We start from the raw sequence: 17,565 nt of genomic DNA, 5'->3' as shown, positions 1-17,565 counted from the left end.
AGGCTATGACATTGGCTTATACGGTGAACACGTTTTGTGTGATCATTCTCTGATTCAGTAATATCTGCGCAGATATATAGCTAATTAAATCTGTGCCTCAGGATACTCTGAATGAAGATACCATTAGCTATCTTCACCTAAATTTCTCCCTTGACAGTATGGGGTGCAGAGGGAGTGCAGGCTCGCTGGTTGCAAGGGTTAATCTGGTACTCACTCGGCAATGAAGCAGATGCTGACAACAGGGTAAACCAAGTCTCTGGGTGCCGCTGCCCTCTTAGGGGAGCTCGCCCGGGTCCCGTCCCCTGCCTGGTGGTCCGTGGCCTGCCTTCCTGGCATAGTAGTTTTAAAGTGTCCTTTGTAGCCCGTCAGCTTGGAGCTTTCCGTGTCCCGCTCCCCACTGTGGCTAAGTAGAAGAGCTTGCTCTCAGGGGCTCACGCTTGGGATTTCAGTGGGCTGCTTGTTTGGAAAGCCCTATCCCCCTCGTTGCACTAGTGCCCCAATCTCTGAGCTTTGTGGGAACAGTCCATAGAGGCCCTCTCCTCCGCAGGTTAATTGCCGGGGTTGCCTGAAGCTTCTCCCCGATCTAGGGTCCAGTACCCCGTCGCGCCTTCGGTCCCAGACCGGTGATTAGGCCCAGGCTGATGACCATCCTCCAAGACTGGTTCCAGGCACCTAGCCTCAATCCCCTGTGACTGGGGGTCCAACTCCTCTAGGTCTAAACAACCGTCTGCAACCTAGTCTGCTTCTCCCCTGGGAGCTACAACTCCCAGCTTCCTCAGAGCTCCTCACAGCTTTAGGGCTACCACTGCACTGACTTGACACCTCCCACCTCCTTGCCTAACCCCTAGGTGGGCAGCCCTATTCCAGATTAAGTAGCCCACTGATGTGCCTGACAGGGTGTGGTGTAAGGCGTATCTAGGATTTGTGAATGCTGGTGGAGGCAGTACCACAAGATGGGGATCCAGAACCATGAGCCCTGCACAGGGAGAGAAAGATTGTTCAGAGCCCTGTGATGACCTGACTAGTCCAGGGCGTCACACCCGCTCCCCAGGTGGTTGTCCTAGTGACCAGGAAAGTCCCATGCCTTGTGATGGCCACCCCCTGCCTACCCTAGGCCAATCCCAGTGGGAAAGCAACAAAGTGTGGTGTGGGGTTTGTGAATGTGAGAAACACCAGCGATTAACCTCTTCCTTACTGGGGATGAGTACTGCACCTTAAGTGAGATGCAGTACCCTGTGGCGACTAAAGCCTCAGGGTGCCACAGCTTTCTCTTTTGTTTATATGCTACAGAATTGTGCCGTATCTGTAAATGGTCCGTGTGCTGTCCATTTTTTTCTCGCACTCATTGACTTGTATTGGCGAGTCTCGTCTGATATATATGGCCATACGCAGCATTCTGCAAATTTTTTTTCCTGATGCCTATTATAGCTGATGAAAAACTCACGGATCAGCACTGACTCCTTGAAAAATATAGATCCCGAGTGCAATGCGCTTTTTTTCTTGCATTAATCTAGTCCGTTTTATACGCAGCCCTAATAGACTACTCTCCACACACGCGTCTTGGCATCTGGCACAATTCATGGCTACAATAGTATGCCTTCTGTGCCATAACAATAAAATGGCATACGCCACTAACCTGTGACTGTTTAATAAGATTACAGTAGGGAATAAGTTTGATGTGCAGATATAAGTGCCATTGTGCCATGTCATGAGCGTGGTCTCAATAGGATTACTATGACATTTGCAAAATTGTTTCCATTCCTAAGTACAAATCTGCACTTATTGACCGTCGTATGTCAGGATGCCTGTAAACAGCTAGCATATTGTTCTCTAGCAGCCTGACAAATGTACCCAAGGAGATAACTGTGTGTTACTTCACTCAAATATCCACTTAATGCAATAAATTACCCTTAATCACGCTGTGAGAACCATTTTTTTTTCTTTTTCAGAATAAAAACCATAATGGAACTAGACTGCCACCTCCACAGAGCCGTGAGTTACATTATTTATCTCCAACCATTTTCCTCTCCTTTCTTCTCACATATGTTCACTAGTTGGAAATGTTACTCTCCATGCTGTGGAACATTTTGTCAGTGATGGCGGCATTGAAGAGCTGATTATTCGTTTTCTGTGACTATGCTTTCATTTTTATCCAAAAAAGTTGCCTGTGTTATGGAAAATATTTCAATCCTGTGTATCATCACCCCAAAGAATACTTTATTTCAAATGAAATACAAAACCCCCACCCTCTTTCACCTCTTTATTAAACTCCTGTTAGGTTGACCTAACGGTCACAGCTGTTGCCAGCGATGTCCGAATGCGGAGAGAGTACCGGTAACCCCCACCTCTGTTATTCCAGCCTCAATGAAAACAGGCAAACGCTGTTATACACATAAGACCTGGAGATGTGCGGCTCCTAAATCGAACTGTATTGATTTTGTTTACATTACAAGGTTATACAAAGTTGATTAGGGTGTAACTATGCAACATACATATTCATTAATATACATTCATTAAAGGTGTGGATTACATGTTCCCAGCAAGAGAAATTAACATAATGACTTTTACTCCCATAACAGTCTATAACATTTCTTCTTCCCATAATAAGATGTTTTTCAGTTGTTTCTAAGTCAAAACATTCTGTGTCCTTGAGTTTGGTCTCAAAGTTTGTTACGTAAATAAGTCTGGTCTTGTTCTTGCAAAAGAGAATGAATTTCTATTATTTTTCTAACCAGTAAAAAAGTTAACTCTTTCCTCACACTCCCAAACACCCATGTCCTACATAATACACACAAGGTCCCATGACGACGATTCCAGCTGTGCTACATCTGAAGTGACAGTGTGCGGCTATAGAAGATTACCGCCCGCGAACATACATTTTCATAGTATGCCACTTAGACGCTGTACCATGATTCACTGTAAAGAATCAGAGTGCCGCCTATCAATTGGATCCAAAAAGGGTAAAGCCGCTAGGGGACACCTCCCAACCGATTCCTTTCTCAAAGCCTAAGGCGGACCTGAAGGGGGGAAAGGTCTGATCCACCCCTGGCCAAATATGTGTCCGAGGCTATGTAGGGCATCATTTGGGCAACGGCATCACCAATAGCTAGGTCTATTTGTGACAATGACTGGTAGAAACTGGAGTAACAGGAGAACTGCCAAGTCTGTGGGTTCCTAATACACCACACATCTACATACCCAATCTCTTCTATCAATCTAGACAAAGAAGTAGATGAAGCACCCTCAGGGATACTTCCGTTGCGCAACTTGTCCCAGTGGGGGTGTAAATAATTATTATTGTCCCCTACCAACAGGGTAGGAACCTCAGGAAGGGAGCCAATAAAGTTAAATATACGTTTCAGCAGTTCACTCGCATATGGTTGAGGGATATATATTGCAACTAATATACAGCACACATTGCAAAGAACACAGTATAGACACACAAACCTTCCCTCCTGGTCCACAGAGGATTTAAGACACAAAAATCGAACTGTCCTATGCACTAGAATGCTCACTCCTCCGGAATGTGTGGCGTACACTGAACGATATTCGTGGGCTATCCATCAAATAAATCCTTTCTTCCATCAAGAGCATTTCTAAGAGAAATATTAAGGCTGGCTTTAACTGGCTAAAGAAAGTAAAGATAGCACATTGATTAGTTGCTTCACCTAGCCCTTGCACACTCAATGCTATTGTATTGGCCTCTGTCTCCATCGGGGTGGGCATACATATCTACTAACAGATTGCATCAGAGGGACGATACCGAAATATGATTCTCGCATGCGATAGAATCGGAGCACAGTGAATGACACTGGGCTCACGCTCGCAGCAGAGTCTGAGTCAAGTGTCAGTAGCATATTGCTCTCAAATGAGAAAATCATTGGATGCTATATGTACATATGACCCTGGCCTAATTTACACACTGGTGCAGCAGTGTTAGAAGACTTAAGTTTAAAGGGGTAGTCCCATCTCCTAGATTTTATCCCAATAGGTAGTAGGTGTAATAGAAATATTAGCAAATACCTCCAATTAGAAATGTAATATACTGTAGTTCTCCTGATATAGCCATGTCTCTTACCTCTTGTGCAGGGCCTTGCAGGACCTTAGGTATCTATGGTTATGACCACTAGCAACTACAGTGCCTTAGAAAAGTATTCGGCCCCTTGAATTTTTCAACCTTTTCCCACATTTCAGGCTTCAAACATAAAGATAAAAATTTTAATGTTATGGTGAAGAATCAACAAGTGGGACACAATTGTGAAGTTGAATGAAAAATATTGCTTATTTTAAACTTTTTTTAAAAAAAATAAATAACTGAAAATTGGGGCGTGCAATATTATTCGTCCCCTTTACTTTCAGTGCAGCAAACTCACTCCAGAAGTTCATTGAGGATCTCTGAATGATCCAATGTTGTCCTAAATGACGGATGATGATAAATATAAGCCCCCTGTGAGTAATCGAGTCTCCATAAAAATGCACATGCTCTGGGATAGTCTCAGTGTTCTGTTTAAAGCGCAGATAGAATCATGAAGACCAAGGAACACAACAGGCAGGACTGTGATACTGTTGTGGAGACGTTTAAAGCCGGATTTGGTTACAAAAAGATTTCCAAAACTTTACACATCCCAAAGAGCACTGTGCAAGTGGTCATATTGAAATGGAAGGAGTATCATACCACTGCAAATCTACCAAGACCCGGCCGTCCATCCAAACTTTTGTTGCGGACGGGGGCGCAGGCCACGGCCAGTGGGAAGCTACTCGAGACGCTCGGATCCGGGATCGTGGTTGTGGCTCGAGTGGCAGCCGGACCCAGGGCTCTTGCAGCAGCCTGTCGCCCACAACGTAATAAAGGGGTTATTTACAGGGAAGAGTTTGTCAGTAACGCCACCCGTGGGTTGCGGTAATAGTTGGTGACACCGCCGCTGCCTTGGTATGGGGCGACAGGGGCTGATGGACCGGGGCAGCAGGATGGTATCCCTTCCACGGGTAGGGGAGGTGTTGTCCCGGGGCCCAGGTGTAGGTGGTGTAGAGTGCTGGGACACCGTCTGCAGGCTGGACCGGATGATACCGATGTACTCACTGTTGTTGAATAATTCACACAGAGTCCAAGTAGTAAACCAAGGGCCGGATAACGGTAGACTCCGAAGGGGTGTGCTCGGGTCCCGCACACTGGTGAGCAGAACAGGGGCCCTTCCTCCTGCACTCTAATTTTGTGTCTTGTGTGTTGACTAGTCCGCATGGAACGGGAAAAGTCCACTCCCGGTGTCTTTGCTGTGGGAGCTGTGGCCCACGAGATCTGACCCTTGGGATTTTTGCAGGCACTTGCAGACGCCCTATCCCCCGCGTTGGGCTTCCGTCTCGCTCTATCTGGGCTACTCGTGGGACAAGATCTGGAACCTTGTCCCTTGCTGGCTAATCAGAAAGGTGCTTGAAGCTGTCCTCACCCTAGGGTCCAGGTACCCGACTGTGCACGACCTCCGGACCGAATTCCTGCTGTTGGCACTGGCGGGCTACAACCTTGCCCTAGTCCACTTAAGGTCTCCCGTGACTGTATCTCCGTCGTCTGTGGCCTTTCTCTGCTGTCTGCCACCTAGTCAGCTCAGGTAGTCCAGTAGTCCGGGAGCTACAACTCCCGACTACCACTTCCCTCCTCTCACTTCCTCTGTCCAGACTAATCTGCTGTGTTCCCTCCCCTGACACCTCAGGACCCCTAGGTGGGCGTCACCATCACCACTGGTGTGTCCCTATTGTCTATTGTCCTGGGGGGTGACTAGGCTTTGTGGCTGGTGTATGTACCTGTGTGTAGGGTTGTGTTAATAGGACAAGGAGGAGAGAGTCCTGCATCTGAAAGATGGATGCAGTCTCCTGTGACAACCTGATTTTGTCAGGGCGTCACACTTTCATCTCAAAGAAGGAGAAGATTGATTAGAGATGCAGCCAAGAGGCCCATGATCACTCTGGATGAACTGCAGAGATCTACAGCAGGTGGGAGAGTCTGTCCATAGGACAACAATCAGTCGTACACAGCACAAATCTCGCCTTTATGGAAAAGTGGCAAGGAGAAAGCCATTTCTCAAAGATATCCATAAAAAGTATAGTTTAAAGTTTGCCACAAGCCACCTGGGAGACACACCAAACATGTGGAAGAAGGTGCTCCGGTCAGATGAAACCAAAATCAAACTATTTGTGCACAATGCCACATGATATGTTTGGCGTAAAAGCAACACAGCTCATCACCCTGAACACACCATCCCCACTGTCAAACAAGGTTGTGGCAGCATCATGGTTTGTGCCTACGTTTCTTCAGCATGGACAGGGAAGATGGTTAAAATTGATGGAAAGATGGATGGAGCAAAATACAGAACCATTCTTGAAGAAAACCTGTTGGAGTCTGCAAAAGACCTGAGACTGGAATTGAGATTTATCTTTTAACAAGACAATGATCCCAAACATAAAGCAAAATCTACAATGGAATGGTTCACAAATAAATGTATCTAGGTGTTAGAATGGCCAAGTCAAAGTCCAGACCTGAATCCAATCGAGAATCTGTGGAAAGAGCTAGAAACTGCTGTTCACAAACGCTCTCCATCCAACCTCACTCAGCTCCAGCTGTTTGCAAAGGAAGAATGGGAAAGAATTTCAGTCTCTCGATGTGCAAAACTGATAGGCACATACACAAGTGACTTGCAGCTGTAATCGCAGCAAAAGGTGGCGCTACAAAGTATTAACTTAAAGGGGATGAATAATATTGCACGCCCCAATTTTCAGTTATTTATTTTTTAAAAAAGTTTAAAATAAGCAATAAATTTCGTTCAACTTCACAATTGTGCCCACTTGTTGTTGATTCTTCACCATAACATTAAAATTTTTATCTTTTTGAAGCTTGAAATGTGGGAAAAGGTTGAAAAATTCAAGGGGGCCGAATACTCTCGCAAGGCACTGTAACTAACTGTGACTATATGCGTGGTCATAACCATGAATACCTAAGGTACTACAATGATCTGCACATGAGGTAAGACATAGCAAATCAGGAGAACTACAGTATACTACATTTCTAATTGGAGGTATTTGCTAATATTATTATTATACCTACTATATAATAGGATAGGATCTTGGAGATGGGAATACCCCTTTAATTCTTCAGCCTTTGCAGACACATCAGACTGGATTACTCCTGACTCATTTGCATATTCAACACTAGTGGACTTTGCAAAGGCATTTGATACTGTACCACATAATAGCCTTATATTAAAGCTCCAGAAGCAAGGACTAGGGGACACAATATGCAACTGGGTAAGGAATTGGCTAAAAGATAGGAAACAAAGAGTAGTCATAAATGGTACATTCTCTAAATGGGCCATAGTCAGCAGTGGGGTGCCGCAGGGATCTGTGCTTGGACCGATTCTTTTTACTCTCTTTATTAATGACCTTGTGGATGGGATTGATAGTAAAGTGTCAGTCTTTGCCGATGACACCAAACTATGTAGGATATTAAAAACTGACCTGGATAGTACAATATTACAAAAAGATCTGGATAAGATGTCAGAATGGGCAGATACTTGGCAAATGAGATTTAATGTTGATAAATGTAAAGTAATGCACCTAGGACGGAGTAATCCTATAGCTGCGTATACATTAAATGGAAGTAAACTCAGGACTACAGAACAGGAGAAGGACTTGGGTATTCTCATTACAAATAAGCTGAGCAGCAGCACTCAATGTCAAGCAGCAGCTGCTAAAGCAAACAAGATTTTAGGGTGTATAAAAAGAGAGATTAGATCCCGTGATCCCAACGTATTGTTACCCCTCTATAAATCACTTGTAAGGCCACATCTAGAATACAGGATCCAGTTTTGGGCTCCACATTTTAAAAAGGACATTCAGAAGTTAGAGTCAGTTCAAAGGCGGGCAACTAGACTATTACAAGGAATGGAAGGCCTCCCATATGATGACAGGTTGAAAAAGTTAGATATGTTTAGCTTAGAAAAAAGACGTCTCAGAGGAGATCTCATTTATATGTATAAATACATGTGTGGTCAATATAAAGGACTGGCACATGACTTATTTTTTCCAAAGACAGTACTAAGGACCAGGGGGCACTCACTGCGAGTGGAAGAAAAGCGATTTTGACACCTAAATAGGAAAGGGTTCTTTACAGTTAGAGCGGTCAGACTGTGGAATACACTACCACAAGAGGTAGTAATGGCAGATACTATAACAGCTTTTAAAAAAGGGCTGGATGATTTCCTCAGTACACAAAACATTGTTGGTTATAAATGACTTAGTGACTAAATGTAGAACTGGTGGAGGAAGGTTGAACTAGATGGACCTAGGTCTTTTTTCAACCTAAGTAACTATGTAACTATATATGTTGAGTCACCCCCCTAGTGTTCGGTTCGGTTCGTCAAACGGCGGATCAGTTCGGCGACCATTTCGATGAACACCTTCGAACCCCATTGAAAACAATGGCAGGCAAACACAAACACATAAAAACATATTATACATATACACATACAGTTAATAAACATTGCCATTATACTTACAGGTCCCCGCGACGCGTCCTGCACTCTGTCTTCCGCCGCTTTTCCTTCCGATCATCGCTGCGCCCACCCAGTAACCAGCCTAGTTGTACCTGGCTGGACACAAAAATGGGGCGAAGCCCATGTCGTTTTTTTAATTCATGAAATGTATGAAATAATTAAAAAAAGGGCTTCCCTATATTTTTAGTTCCCAGCCTGGTACAAATAGGCAGCTGGGGGTTGGGGGCAGCCGTACCTGCCTGCTGTATCTGGCTAGCATACAAAAATATGGCGAGGCCCACGTCATTTTTTTGGTGGGCAAAAAACTCCTGCATACAGTCCTGGATGCAGCATGCTGAGCCTTGTAGTTCTGCAGCTGCTGTCTGCTCTCCTGCATACACTAGTGGATGAAGTATGCTGAGCCTTGCAGTTCTGCTCCCCCTGCCTCTCCCTCCAGCATACAGTCCTGAATGGAGGATGGTGAGCCTTGTAGTTCTGCAGCTGCTGTCTCCTCTCCTCCATACAGACAGACTGCATACCGCAGCTGCAGAATTACAAGGCTCAGCATACTCCATTCAGGACTGAATGCAGGAGTTTTTTGCCCCCCCAAAAAAATTACGTGGGCTTCGCCATATTTTTGTATGCTGGCCAGGTACAGCAGGCAGCTACGGGTTGCCCATAACCCCCCCTCTGCCTATTTGTACCTGGCTGGGAACCAAAAATATAGGGAAGCCCTTTTTTTTTTAATTATTTCATGAATTTCATGAAATAATACAAAAAAAAAATGACGTGGGCTTCGCCCATTTTTTGTGTCCAGCCAAGTACAACTAGGCAGCTGGGGATTGGAATCCGCAATGCTGGGTGCCCAAGCTTTCTGAGCACCCCTGCTGCGAATTGCAGTCCGCAGCCGCACCAGAAAATGGTGCTTTCATAGAAGCGCCATCTTCTGGTGTTGTTTCCAACTCTTCTAGGTGCCCTGGTGACGGGTGGCTTGCTGGGTAATAATTGGGTTAGGGCTAGCTGTATATTATCAACTGGCACTAAGCTCGAAATTCATGGTGTCACGCCAATATTAGACATGGCCACCATGAATTTCTAGTACAGATAAAAAAAAACACAACACACAGAAAAATATTTTTATTATAAATAAAACACAACACAATTAGTGACTCCATCTTTATTGAAATAAAGAACCCCCCTCCACAGTAATCCTGGGTCAAGGGTCCTGCGCCGTCCAATCCAGGATCCAATATCATCTGATCGGTTTGCTGGGAGGCAAAGCAATCAAATGATGTGTCAGGTTCAAGGGCGTGAATCACATGACACAGCAGCTGATTGTGTAAATGGCTTTTTTACAATCAGCCTATGCATCTGTGCAAAAAAAAAAAACTACACACTTCTATGCAGACTTCTGTCCGACAGCATCAGCTGATAGTTTAGCCGGCCGGGCGGTAAAAAGCCGGCCTCACCGCTCGACTTATAGTGTCAGCTGGTTCCGTCAGGTGACCGCATCAGCTGATCATCGCCGGGGAAGAGAGAGAGGAGTAAGAGGAGAGAGACAGAGAGAGAGAGAAAAGAGAGACGAAGAGAGAGACAGAAGAGAGAGAGAAGAGAGAGAAGAGAGAGAGGAAGAGAGAGGGAGAGAGAGAGAGGAGAAAGAGGAGAGAGGAGAGAGAGAGAGAAGAGAGAGAGGAGAGAGAGGACAGAGCAATGCAGCATTATTCCGTGAACTACTCCAATTTTAGAGGTGTGTCCCGCGGCTCACAGCTGATGTCCGGCTCCTCCCCTCAGTGCATAATTAAATTAAATAATAATTATAAATAAATAATAATTATAATTTAAAATTATAAATAAATTAAATTCTTTACCGGCATGGCTGGGACTCGAACTTGTGAGCCACTGCCCACCCATTGAGCCACTGCCTCTAATGAAAAACATAAGAAGATTTGGCAATCTTGACCTCTATATTGCAGTAGAGAATCCAGAAGTAGATTATTCAGCTACAAGGATGGATGGAGGGATGGATGGATGTAGGGATGGATGGAGGGATAGAGGGATGGATGGAGGGAGGGATGAAGGGAGGGATGAATGGATGGAGAGATGGAGGGAGGGATGGAGGAAGGGATGAATGGATGGAGGGAGGGATGGAAGGATGGATGGATGGATGGATGGATGGAGGGAGGGATGGATGGATAGAGGGATGGAGGGAGGGATGGATGGATAGAGGGATGGAGGGAGGGATAGGGGGGTGGATGGAGGGATAGAGGGATGGATGGAGTGAGGGATGAATGGATGGAGAGATGGAGGGAGGGATGAATGGATGGAGGGAGGGAGGAATGGATGGATGGAAGGAGGGATGGATGGAGGGAGGGAGGGATGGATGTAGGGAGGGAGGGTTGGATGGAGGGATGGATGGAGGGAGGGATGGAGGGATGGAGGGATGGATGGATGGAGGGATAGAGGGATGGATGGAGGGAGGGATGAAGGGAGGGATGAATGGATGGAGAGATGGAGGGAGGGATAGAGGGAAGGATGGAGGGAGGGATGAATGGATGGAGCGATGGAGGGATGGATGGATGGAGGGATAGAGGGATGGATGGAGGGATGGAGGGAGGGATGAATGGATGGAGAGATGGAGAGAGGGATGAATGGATGGAGGGAGTGATGGAGGGATGGATGGGCAAACACCGGCACTAACACACTCATCACCGCAGACACGCAGGAACTACCGCACAAACACCGGCACTATCGCCCCAATCATCACCGCACACACAGGCATTACCTCAGTGACATCCCCGCTGACAGCGCGGCTCACTTCATTGCTGCGTGGATCTGACACAGAGCGCTCGTGTTCTACTGCCGCTCCCGTCAGCTTCATGTAGCAGAGCTGATAGCGTTGTGGCACCTGTGTGAATTATGTTGGGCCTGGAGGGATATTTGGGGATTTTAATAAAGAGGTAAATGAGGGTGCTTTTTTGTCTTTTATTCCAAATAAAGAATTTTTCGTTGTGTGTGTTTATTTACTTTCACTTACAGGTTAATCATGGAAGGTATCTCGGGGAGACGCCTGCCATGATTAACCCCTTATTACCCCGATTGCCACCGCACCAGGGCAATTTGGGATGAGCCGGGTAGAGTCTTGGGACTGTCGCATCTAATGGATGTGGCAATTCCGGGCGGCTGCTGGCTGATATTGTTAGGGTGGTGGGCTCCCCAAAACGTGCCGCTCCCTATGCTGACAATACCAGCCTCCAGCCGTGTGGCTTTATCCTGGCTGGTATCAAAATTAGGGGGAACCGCAGGGTTTTTTTTTTTTATTATTATTATTTATTTAGTTATTTTACTGCACGATATAGACCCGCCTGCCGGCGGCTGTGATTGTTTGCAGTGAGACAGCTGTCACTCATCATGGGGGCGTGTCTGACTGCAAGCAATCATGGGCGCCGGTGGGCGAGGAAAGCAGGGATTACCAGATTGAATAATGAGATGCAGCCATTTTCAAAAGAGGAAAAGCCGCCAGAGCTTTGTGACAGCCGTGCAGCTGATCGGTGAGTAGGAATGAGAGAGGGATTGTTCTGGGGACGCAGGACGCATGCAGATACGCAACGTGCGCACATAGCCTTACTGTGAAAAGCCACGCTTTTGGTGATCGAACTGTTATCGAACGGTAACTCAAACTGCCGAACTTGAAGCAAATTGTTCGAGTTCGTCGAACGACTCGAACACCGCCCAAAATCACTCGAATTTGAAATTGGCGAACGGTTCGAATCGAACAACGCTCAACTCTATTCAACACTTTGTGGCGCCCCTGACCCGGTCAGGTGCCACTGAGTACTGCACCCATGCTGGGACAGTACTTATAGGTAATCCTAAGGGCCAGAACGAGGTGTGTACGCACAGACACATAGCAACCAGTTCTCCCACACCAGTAGATTGGACCCTTGGGCAGTCTCCGGAGGGGACTGGCTTTCAAATCTTGTCAAGGGGTGAAGCGGAGGGGCTGGGGGCTAGAGTGCAGAGGTTGTCAGGAAAGGAGGGAGAAAGCCAGTCTGGTGGTGGTGAGCGGCGGTCGCGAGTCGGATACGCATGCTCCACTAGTCAGACCCTGCACGGGGTAGTAACCGTTAGCAGGGGAGAATGGTCACCTGGTGAGAAACAGTATGGTGCTCCTGCTGACTAGGGACATACGGGGTACAGGTCCCTAGAGCAGACTCCAGTTTAATGACCTGCTAAACCTGCCGGTGAGGGGAACTACAAGTACCTCACCAACCTCACAAAGTCCGAGCCTCAGCAGCAATGCAGGGACCCATAAGGGGACAGAGCCTGGAGTCACATGGTCCACGCTGCCGGCAAACGGGCCAAACCCAAGGGAGAAAAGGCAGCTGCGACTCCCTGGATAGACCCCCATGGTACTCCACGTCAGGGGGTTATCTGAACACAGAGTGCTAGGAAGGCGAGCTAACAGGTTACCCTCAGACTGGCCCAAAGGAGCCCCTGGTCCTACCTGGTTCATCACAGCAACGCGAGGGTCAGCTCACAGTAAAATCTGGAGTAAAAACCAGTTAAAAGACTTTTGGACTCAGCTTGTGTTATTCCAGGACCCGCTACCCGGCTCACCTGAGCTCCTGGGGCCTGTCTCACTCACTGCAGGCTACATCATCTGGCTGCAGACCCCATCAGCCCCAGGCGCTCGTAAAACCTGCAGCGGCAGTCATCCACATCCCTGACCGCAAGCCGTGAGTGGTGTCACAATATATATAAAAAGAAACTGACATTACCTGTTCGCCATATTGAACAAGCCCTGTGGCGCCCCCGAACAGGATCGGCACCCCTAGGGCGTCACAACTGCAGTCTACAAAAAAGACAGACTATAGAAAACTCCACACACACCACTATGCTTACAGTTCTGAACAGTCAGGGGAATTAAAAAGTCCTTTATATATACATGAACAGTGCAAGTTCTACCTAAGGAATCCCTTTATTTATCAGAAGCATGTGGATCTGGAGTCCTGACTGTTGTGTGTGACTGCCAGAAATGTCTTCTGCACCTATCCATCATATTTGCCATTATTATCTAAAATAGCAATGTCCAGTTAAAATCTGCTCTTGTAATAGAGTTGTTATGACTAATTTCCTATAATAACATATACTGTACTTGCAATAATATTATATTTTTGATAGCCATGTTCATTTAATCAGAAATAGACAGATAGACAGACAACAAACTAAATGATCACAATCGTTTTATTAAACTTTCCCTGAATCAATAGTCCATACAAATATAAGAAACTTTGTAATATATCTTATCAGGGAAATCTACTTCATTCTCCACTTATGAAATTCTTCTTCTCCTTCCCCTTTCTCACCATCCATTCTGAAAAAAATGCTCAAATACACCTTGATGAAAGCAGGAAAGAGGCTAGCACAGCAAGATGTTGGGTTATTCCTCCTATTCTACTCTATGAAGGGAGGGAGAGGAGGAATAAGGGACATTAAGTGAGAGATAGGCAGATAGAGGCATCTGGTGCCGCAGTATGAGCCAACTATATTACCTCAGCCCAGTGCAGGATTCATAGCTGCTCTGCTCAGTACTGCTGTATGATGCACTCCATACCCCTGCAACTTCTTTTTTTGTGCTACAGTGAAAGAAGAGCCGTAATCCCTCATGTCTGTGTCTTGTGCATGGGAAACATAGCAGCTAGTTTCCACCCACTATGTTAAAGGGGAGTAACAATTTGAGATAAAGTCTGTAAAGAGGACATTTGTTGAAAAATAAAGGATTCAAGTTCCAAAAAAAAATTGTGTTTGTCTTCACACATGACAGCTTGGGGCATACACAGAATGGGTACAATAATGGTGAGCAATTCAAGTCACTGACTGGTACAGGAGGAGAGAGGACCCTGCTTGTGAGGACTCACAGTCTACATGGAAGGGGTGAAGATACAGAAGTTGAGGGTAGAGCCGGTTGTGCAACGCTATGGAGACTGAGGGTTACTGGAGATTGTAGGCTTGTTGGAATAGGTAGAACTTCAGGTTCCCTTTGAAAGTTTCCACAGTAGGTGAGAATCCGATACGTTGGGGTAGAGAGTTCCAAAGTATGGGGGAAGCACGGGAGAAATCTTGTATGTGATTGTGGGAAGAGGAGATAAGAGAGGAGGAGAGCAGGAGGTCTTTTGAGGATTGGATGTTGCGTGCAGGTAGGTATCGGGAGACTAGGTCCCGAACGAATGAAGGAGACAGGCTGCAGATTGCTATGTATGTCACGGTTAGGGTTTTGAAATGGAGTCTTTGGGCAATGGGATACCAATGAAGAGATTGGCAGAGAGGAGAGGCCAGGGAATATTAAGGGGAGAGGTGGATAAGTCGGGCAGCAAAATAAAGTAGTGACTAAAAGTTTTGCATTTTTTTAGTGTGTGGTTACTTCTGTCTGGTTGTTATGATGTCATTTTCTTGGTGTTAAACTAAAAGTGCATGAAGTTGTCATCATGAGAGACCTTAATTTTAATCAAAATGCTTTTGAATATAGGTATGGTCATTGAATTAAAGAAAACTGTCTGCCAAAAGTTTTGCATATACTATTTATTGATCACAACATAGAGAGTAATTAATTGCTTACAATGCCATAACTTAGTATTTTGTAGCATAACCTCTTGCTTTAATTACTGCACCACACCGTCAGGGTATTGAAGCCACTAGGGTATACAAGACATCTTGAGTAGTAATGCGCGGACGCGGACTGTAAAAGTCCGGATCCACACGGTTTCAAAGGTGCCCGAGTGCCGGACCCAGACTCGGGATTCCGGGTGTTTGATCCAGATCCAGCACTCAAGAAACTAAAAAAAATAAAGAAAAAATAAGATAAGAAAGAAGCGAGAGCTTCATACTGTTACATCCTCTGCTCCAGCGACCTCTGCTTCGATCACCAGACGACGCCGTGTTCCTGCCTTGGATAGTGCTGGTGATGGGAGAGGAGTCGATGCCAGCGGCACTGGTGGGTGCAGGCTCCGCTCATCCACTGGGCTGGGTTTCCTTGGGATCTGCAGTACCACTGGCTGACTGTAGGTGGTGTGTGCCTTCCAGCTGAAGTTACCATCATTCAGCTACAACCAATGGGAAGACACCACACTCTTCTTATTTCCCCTCCTGTGTGCTGACCACTGTCAGAGACAGTTCTGTATTCCTGTCCCGCCCTGTTCTGTTTAATGACTCTGGTGTTCTGACTTCTGCTTGTTTCCTGACTACGTCTCTTGCCTGCTGTTTATGTACCTCGCTGGCCGATCTGGATTTGACCTCTGCTTGGTTTCCTGATTACGTTCTTGCCTGCGTGATTCTGTCCCTGTTCTGCATCTCCTGGTTTGACCCTGCCTGACTACTACTCTTATCGGACTGCAGCCTACCACTGGTAGTGATCTCCAGGGCCCTGTGTAATTCCAAATCCCTGTATAGGGGTTAAAGGGTTGCAGAGTTTTCAGGGTACTGCTTTGTGAGCGGCTTTCCTCTAACCTGTCCATTACAGCCAGTCTAAATGTGTGGATCCAGGCAGGCATTACACATACTTACCAAGGGTCCGTCGCGGCTGTAAACTGCCCTTTGCTTGGCTGCCTCCCTGGGCCACTCATCATTGCTCATACATATGCACTGCTTTCCTTGCCCACGGGGTGGCCTTGCCTCTGTGATTGGTTGTAGTCAGACGCGCCTGCAACCTGTGTGACAGCGTCTGACTGCAATCACTCACAGACCCTGTCTCTGGGTAAGAATCATCATTCATGAACTAGGTCACTCAGGATGAGCAGAGGAGGAAACATCATGGGTGCAGCTTATCCTGAGTCTCCTGCTTCATGATTAATGAACCAGGAGGCTCAGGATGAGCAGAGGAGTAAATAGCATTGGTGCAGCTCATCCTGAGCCCTCCTGTTTCATGAACCAGGAGGGTTCAGGATGAGCAGAGGAGGAAGCATTGCAGGTGCAGCTCATCCTGACCATCCTGATTTATGAACCAGGAGGGTTCATAAATCAGGGCCCCCCTGCCCCCTGCTTCGTGATTTACGTCATATCTAGGAGTCCATACATTCTAGCATCTTCCTTTATTTTTAGTGCATGATCTAGAGACACACGCACCTCCAGAAGTGAATGCGTGACCTGGAAGCTTTGGTGAGTACACCGCTTGCTCTCCTATCCACTTATCCCTTCCACCAACATTTTTAATCCCTGAATTCTGGTTCCCATAGACTTATATGGGTACAGGATTATGCACCGGAAACGGATTTTTTTAAAAAAAATAGCAGGGACCTGTCAGTCCCTGTTATCTGCAAGTCCGCCCGTCTCTAATCTTGAAGGATCTTGCTCCATTCCATTTGCAAAACTGTAAACAATTCATCTTTATTGCTATGGGTACAAACCCCAACTCATCGCCCTAACTCATCCTAAAGGTGCTCTATAGGGTGTAAATCAAGTGATTGGCTTGGCCAATTGCAAAAGGTGAACATTTTTCTTTCCTCACCAATTTTTGACTAAATTGGATATGTGCTTAGGATCATTGGCCAACTTTGGTTTTACCATGTGGCAGCATTATATTCTCCAGTATATCCTTGTACATGGTGGCATTTATATTTCCATCGATTCTATACAGAGGGTCAATGGCAGATACAGACATTTAAAAAAAAAAGCAAAACCTTTTGTCGATATTGTATATGTATAATTCTAATAACTTATATCTCTAAATTTTTCCTTTTTTCCACCCTTTTATGTATTAATTGTTCTTTTAATTTATTTCATAACAGGAATGGAGTCCCCTGACGGAGTAACAGATGAACCATGGACCCGTGTAACTCCTGTTTCTCAGGTTAGAAGCATGACGGAAATTTTTCAACCTAAGGCTGTGTGCATGGTGCTTTTTTAATGTGTTTTTTGTTGCAGGTTGTGGTCAAATCTGCAAGTCTTTCTTCATGCCAGTCAATGAGAATTCTGAAGTGTTGTGCCCATGATACTTATTTTTTTTACTTGCAGATTTACTGCAAAAAATAAACTGCAGCATGTCAAGCGTTTT

The 17,565-nt window shown here is 45.9% G+C and overlaps 1 protein-coding gene across 1 annotated transcript in view; it reads left to right on the top strand.

The window, feature by feature from the left end:
* LOC142245947 (uncharacterized) overlaps positions 1-17,565 on the top strand; it is a 414,818-nt gene that overhangs the window by 346,618 nt on the left and 50,635 nt on the right. Inside the window, exons 8-9 of the mRNA XM_075318950.1 lie at positions 1,950-1,992; positions 17,300-17,361. Coding sequence (XP_075175065.1) covers positions 1,950-1,992; positions 17,300-17,361 — 105 coding nt within the window. The remainder of the gene's footprint in view (positions 1-1,949; positions 1,993-17,299; positions 17,362-17,565) is intronic.

This window comes from Anomaloglossus baeobatrachus, chromosome 7 (genome assembly GCF_048569485.1).
Source record: "Anomaloglossus baeobatrachus isolate aAnoBae1 chromosome 7, aAnoBae1.hap1, whole genome shotgun sequence".
NCBI classification, from domain to species: Eukaryota; Metazoa; Chordata; class Amphibia; order Anura; family Aromobatidae; genus Anomaloglossus; species Anomaloglossus baeobatrachus.
This window is presented reverse-complemented; position numbering and strand designations above follow the sequence as displayed.